At 55.7% G+C, this 6,232-nt stretch overlaps 1 protein-coding gene and 2 long non-coding RNA genes across 6 annotated transcripts; 2 read left to right on the plus strand and 1 right to left on the minus strand.

Moving 5' to 3' along the window:
• Positions 1-2,474: 2,474 nt before the first annotated feature.
• Positions 2,475-5,561, plus strand: LOC103825122 (bifunctional epoxide hydrolase 2; the record flags this gene model as incomplete). The annotated part of the gene is made up of 2 exons (XM_050987893.1): positions 2,475-2,634; positions 5,371-5,561. Coding segments are annotated over 2 exons (351 nt in total), but the record flags the coding sequence as incomplete, so codon positions are not given.
• LOC127061264 (uncharacterized) lies at positions 2,697-3,810 on the minus strand. 3 transcript variants are annotated; one of them, XR_007780760.1, is made up of 3 exons: positions 3,796-3,810; positions 2,848-2,994; positions 2,697-2,732 (listed from the first exon to the last, which is right to left on the minus strand). It is a non-coding gene; the product is annotated as an uncharacterized LOC127061264 (long non-coding RNA). The 3 variants fall into 3 exon arrangements; XR_007780762.1 differs by lacking the exon at positions 3,796-3,810 and adding an exon at positions 3,498-3,525 and having other exon boundaries at positions 2,697-2,801; positions 2,848-2,962; XR_007780761.1 differs by lacking the exon at positions 3,796-3,810 and adding an exon at positions 3,498-3,525 and having other exon boundaries at positions 2,802-2,962.
• LOC127061265 (uncharacterized) lies at positions 4,024-5,165 on the plus strand. 2 transcript variants are annotated; one of them, XR_007780763.1, is made up of 4 exons: positions 4,024-4,125; positions 4,310-4,355; positions 4,834-4,902; positions 5,109-5,165. It is a non-coding gene; the product is annotated as an uncharacterized LOC127061265 (long non-coding RNA). The 2 variants fall into 2 exon arrangements; XR_007780764.1 differs by lacking the exons at positions 4,834-4,902; positions 5,109-5,165 and adding an exon at positions 4,471-4,556.
• Positions 5,562-6,232: the final 671 nt, after the last annotated feature.

Consider the following 6,232-nt stretch of genomic DNA (forward strand, 5'->3'; position numbering starts at 1 on the left):
TACGATTGGGATCCATCCCTGGATCGGGATCTGCTGTGGGTTCGGGATCCACCCCGGGAGTTGGGACCCACCCCGGGGCTTGGGATCCACCCTGGGGTTTGGGATCCACCCCGGGGCTTGGGATCCTCTCTGGAGTTTGGGATCCACTGCAGGATCAGGATCCACCCCGGGGTTTGGGATCAGCCCTGGGGTTTGGGATCCTCTGTGGGATCAGGATCCACCCCAGGGTTTGGGATCCACCCAGGTTTTTGGACCCACCATGGGGCTGGGATCCACCCCGGGGTTTTGGGATCCACTGTGGGGTTGGGATCCTCTCTGGAGTTTGGGATCCACAGCGGGATCAGGACCCACCGCAGGGTTTGGGATCCACGCCGGGGTTGGGATCCGCCCTGGGGTTTGGGGGTTGGGATTTGGGATCCACTCCATGGTTTGGGATCCTCTCTGGAGTTTGGGATCCACTGCAGGATCAGGACCCACCCCGGGAGTTGGGACCCACCCCAGGGGTTTGGGATCCACTGCAGGGTTTGGGATCCTCTCTGGAGTTTGGGATCCACTGCAGAATCAGGATCCACCCCAGGGTTTGGGATCCTCCCTGGGGTTGGGATCTGCCCTGGGGTTTGGGGGTTGGGATTTGGGATCCACTCCATGGTTTGGGATCCACCCTGGGGTTGGGATCCACCCTGGGGGTTTGGGATCCTCTCTGGGGTTCGGGATCCACCCTGGGATCAGGACCCACCCTGGGGTTTGGGATCCTCTGTGGGATCAGGATCCACCCCAGGGTTTGGGATCTGCCCAGGGGTTGAGATCCACTCTGGGGTCAGGATCCACCCCGGGGTTTGGGATCCACTCCGGGGGTTCACGGTTTGGGATGCACTCAGGGGTCTGGAATCCACCCTGGGATTGGGATTGACCTCAGACTGGGATCCACTCCAGGATTTGGGATTGGCCCCGGGGGTTGGGATCCACTGGGGGGGGGGGTGGGGGGGCAGGGTTGGGACCCACCACAGGATTTGGGATTTGGGATCCACCCTGGAATAAGGACCTGCCCTGGGGTTTGGGATCCTCTGTGGGATCAGGATCCACCCCAGGGTTTGGGATCCACCCAGGTTTTTGGACCCACCATGGGGCTGGGATCCACCCCTGGATTGGGATCCACTGTGGGTTTGGGATCCTCTCTGGAGTTTGGGATCCACTGCGGGATCAGGATCCACCCCAGGGTTTGGGATCTGCCCTGGGGGTTGGGGGTTGGGATTTGGGATCCACCCTGGGGTTTGGGATCAACTCTGGGGTCAGGATCCACCCCGGGGTTTGGAATCCACCCCAGGGCTTCACGATTTGGGATCCCCTCCGGGGACTGGAATCCACCCTGGGATTGGGATTGACCTCAGAATTTGGGATCCACTCCAGGATTTGGGATCCATTCTGGGATTTGGGATTGGCCCCGGGGGTTGGGATCCACTGTGGGATTTGGGATCCACCCAAGGATTGGGGATCGACCCCGGGATTGGGATCCAGCCCAGGGTTTGGGATCCACCTTGGGGATCTCAGACCTCTGGGATTTGGGATCCACCCCTGGGTTTGGGATCCACCCCCAGAATTTCCCCCAGATTTTGGACCTTTTCCAGCTGGGATTTCTCTGGAATTTTTGGGGCTTTTCCAACCTGGAATTTCCCAGATTTTGGAACTTTTCCAACCAGGATTTTCCCGAAATTTTGGGCCTTTTCCAGCTGGGATTTCTCTGGAATTTTTGAAGCTTTTCCAACCCTGAATTTCCCAATTTTGGGGACTTTTCCAGGCATGGATTTCCCAGAATTTTGAGGCTTTTCCTACTGGGATATTTCCCAAATTTTGGGCCTTTTCCAGCTGGGAATTTCCCAGATTTTGAAGCTTTTCCAACTGGGAATTTCACAAATGTTGGGAGTTTCTAACTGGAATTTCCCCCCGGATTTTGGAGCTTTTCCAGCTGGGATTTTTCCCAGATTTTGGGGCTTTTCCAACCAGGAATTTCCCAAATTTGGGAACTTTTCCAACCAGAAATTTCCCAGATTTTAGAGCTTTTCCAACTGGGATTTTTGTTGGATTTTGAGGCTTTTCCAACCAGAAATTTCCCAGATTTTGGGGCTTTTCCAACTGGGATTTTGAGGCTTTTCCAACCAGAAATTTCCCAGATTTTGAAGCTTTTCCAACTGGGATTTCCCTAGAATTTTGAGGCTTTTCCAGCTGGGATTTTCCCCAGATTTTGGGGCTTTTCCACCCGAGAATTTCCCAGATTTTGGTGGTTTTCCCCCAGAATTTCTCAGATTTTTGGGAATTCCCACCCAGAATTTCCCAGATTTTGGTTTTTTTCCCCCGGAATCTCCCAGAATTTTGGGTATTCCCACCCAGAATTTCCCAAATTTAGGGGTTTTCCCCCAGAATCTCCCGGAATGTTGGGAATTCCCACCCAGAATTCCCAGATTTCCCATTTTTCCCAGCTGCTGGAGGGGCTGGAGGACGGCTGCCGTGCCCGGTGCCGCTCGCTGGGCGTGGCCATTCCCGAGGGATTCTCAGTGTCCCGGCCCTTCCGGGAGCTGCGGCAGCGCGGCCGCCTGGAGCCTAGGCTGCTGCGGGCGGCCACCCAGCTCCGGGGACACGGTGGGGACAGGCCGGGAATGCCGGGAATGCCGGGGGTGGGAATTCTGGGAACCTTGGGAATGGTGGGAATGGAACCTTGGGAATGGTGGGAATGGAGCCTTGGGAATGGTGGGAATGGGATGATGGGAATGGTGGGAATGGAACCTTGGGAATGGTGGGAATGGAACCTTGGGAATGGTGGGAATGGGATGATGGGAATGGTGGGAATGGAACCTTGGGAATGGTGGGAATGGAACCTTGGGAATGGTGGGAATGGAGCCTTGGGAATGGTGGGAATGGAACCTTGGGAATGGTGGGAATGGAATGATGGGAATGGTGGGAATGGAACCTTGGGAATGGTGGGAATGGTGGGAATGGAGCCTTGGGAATGGTGGGATGGTGGGTCCTGAATGTTGGGAATGTTGGGAATGTGGGTTGGGATTGGTGGGTTTGGAACCTTGGGAATGTGGGAGTGGCGAACTTGGGAATGTTGGGAATGGGCCTTGGGATGGTGGGATGGAACCTTGGGAATGTGGGATGGGGCCTGATGGGAATGGTGGGAATGGGGCTTGGATGGTGGGATTGGACCTTGGGAATAGTGGGAATGCGATGGTGGGAATGGTGGGAATGGAACTGTGGGAATGGAATCTTGGGAATGCTGGGAATGGAACCTTGGTAATGGTGGATCCTGAATGTTGGGAATGGTGGGTTGGGAATGGTGAGTTTGGAATCTTTGGAATGGTTGGAATGGAACCTTGGGAATGGTGGGAATGGCGGCTGCTGCGGGCGGCCACCGAGCTCCGGGGACACGGTGGGGACACCCGGGAATGCCGGGAATTCTGGGGATGGTGGGAATGGAACCTTGGGAATGGTGGGAATGGAACCTTGGGAACGTTGGGAATGGGATGATGGTGGGATGGTGGGATGGAACCTTGGGAATGGTGGGATGCTGGGTCCTGAGTGTTGGGAATGTTGGGAATGGTGGGTTGGGATTGGTGGGTTTGGAACCTTGGGGATGGTGGGAATGGGATGGTGGGAATGTTGGAATGGAATCTTGGGAATGATAGGAATGGAATCTTGGGAATGGTGGGTTTGGAACCTTGGGAATGGTGGGAATGGAACCTTGGGAATGGTGGGGATGGGATGGTGGGAATGGAATCTTGAGAATGTTGGAAATGGAACCTTGGTAATAGTGGGAATGGAATCTTGGGAATGGTGGGAATGGGATGATGGGAATGGTGGGAATGGGATGGTGGGAATGGTGGGAATGGAACGTTGGGAATGTTGGGAGTCATTCCCACCGTGAGATCCTGGCAATTCCCATCACGAGATCCTGGTGTATCCCACCACGGGTTCTGGTCATTCCCACCATGACATCCTGGTCATTCCCACATGAGATCCTGGCCATTCCCATTATGAGATCCTGATCATTCCCACCATGAGATCCTGGTTGGTCCCACCACGAGGTCCTGGTCCCTCCCACCATGGGGATCTGGCCATTTCCACCATGAGGTCCTGGTCATTCCCACCACAAGGTCCTGCTCATTCCCACCATGAGGTCCAGGTTGATCCCACCACGACGTCCTGGTCCATCCCACCACAAGGTCCAGGTTGATCCCACCATGAGATCCTGGTTGGTCCCACCACAAGGTCCTGGCTAGTCCTGCCATGAGATCCTGGTCATTCCCACCATGAGGTCCTGGTCATTCCCACCATGGGATCTTGGCCATTTCCACCACAACGTCCTGGTCAGTCTCACCACGAGGTCCTGGCCATTCCCACCATGAGATCCTGACCATTCCCACCATGAGATCCTGGCCATTCCCACCATGGGGATCTGGCCATTCCCACCACAAGGTCCTGGTCATTCCCACATGAGATCCTGCTCATTCCCACCATGAGGTCCAGGTTGATCCCACCACGAGGTCCTGGTCCATCCCACCACACGGTCCTGGTCATTCCCACCATGAGGTTCTGGCCATTCCCACCATGAGATCCTGGTCATTCCCACCACGAGGTCCAAATTGATCCAACAAGGTCCTGGTCATTCCCACCATGAGACCCTGGCCATTCCCACCCTGAGATCCTGGTCAGTCCCACCATGAGGTCCTGGTCATTCCCACCACGAGGTCCTGGTCATTCCCACCACAAGGTCCAGGTTGATCCCACCATGACATCCTGGTCATTCCCACACGAGGTCCTGTCCAGTCCCACCACAAGGTCCTGGTCATTCCCACCACGAGGTCCAGGTTGATCCCACCATGAGATCCTGGTCCGTCCCACCACAAGGTCCTGGTCATTCCCACATGAGGTCCTGGTTGATCCCACCATGAGATCCAAGTTGATCCAACCACAAGGTCCTGGCCATTCCCACCATGAGTTCCTGGTTGGTCCCACCACAAGGTCCTGGCCAGTCCTACCATGGGATCCTGGTCATTCCAACCACAAGGTCCCGGTTGATCCCACCTGGAGGTCCTGGTCCATCCCACCACAAGGTCCTGGTCATTCCCACCATGAAATCCTGGCCATTCCCACCATGAGGTCCTGGTTGGTCCTACCCAGAGTTCTCCATCTCCCCAACCTCCATGACTGCCACCCCCGGAGCTCCCACCTCCCTCTGACCTTCCCAGGACCTCCTCATTCCTGAGGAACCCTGGAGAACCTCAGGCTCAGAACATCTCCAAACCCACGGCCGGGGAGGAAAGGACACATCCCGAGGTCCGGGGTGGAGAATTCCCATTTTTTAACTTTTCCCAGGATTCCAGACCTGCGTCCTGACCAACACCTGGGTGGACGACAGCCCCTGGAGGTCCCTGACGGCCGCGCTCCAGGAGCAGCTCCGGAGCCACTTCCAGGTGGTGCTGGAATCCTGCCGGATCGGCGCCGCCACACCCGACCCCACTGCCTTCTCCTGCGCCCTGGAGGCGCTGAGGGCACGGCCCCAGGAGGTGACGCCATCCCGGGAAAAAAATCTGGGAATGGGGGCCTGGAGGTCACCCAGACCTTGGATGGATCCAGGGTTGGGAAGCCTTGGGAGATGCCACCACAATCCCAGAAAAAATCTAGGAATGGGGGTTGGAGGTCACCCAGATCTTGGATGGTCTCAGGGTTGGGAAGTCTTGGGAGATGCCACCACAATCCCAAAAAACCAAAGATTTAGGAATTGTCCATCCCCCAAATCTTTGGACGTTCCTGGGGATTTGAAGCCTTGGGAGATGCCACCACAATCCCAAAAAATCCATGGAATGGGGGGTTTTCCATCCCCCAAATCCTTGAATGGTCTCAGGGTTGGGAAGCCCCGGGAGATGCCACCACAATCCCAAAAATCCAGAGATTTGGGAATTGTCCATCCCCCAAATCTTTGGATGTTCCTGAGGATTTGAAGCCCCTGGAGATGCCACCACAATCCCAAAAAATCTGGGAATGGGGGCTTGGAGGTCACGCAGATCCTTGGACATTCCCGGGGATTTGAAGCCATGGGAGATGCCACCACAATCCCAAAAAACCAAAGATTTAGGAATTGTCCATCCCCCAAATCTTTGGACGTTCTTGGGGATTTGAAGCCTTGGGAGATGCCACCACAATCCCAAAAAATCTGGGAATGGGGGGGTTGTCCATT

The sequence above is a fragment of the Serinus canaria genome, unplaced genomic scaffold (genome assembly GCF_022539315.1).
Source record: "Serinus canaria isolate serCan28SL12 unplaced genomic scaffold, serCan2020 HiC_scaffold_408, whole genome shotgun sequence".
In the NCBI taxonomy this organism is placed as follows: Eukaryota; Metazoa; Chordata; class Aves; order Passeriformes; family Fringillidae; genus Serinus; species Serinus canaria.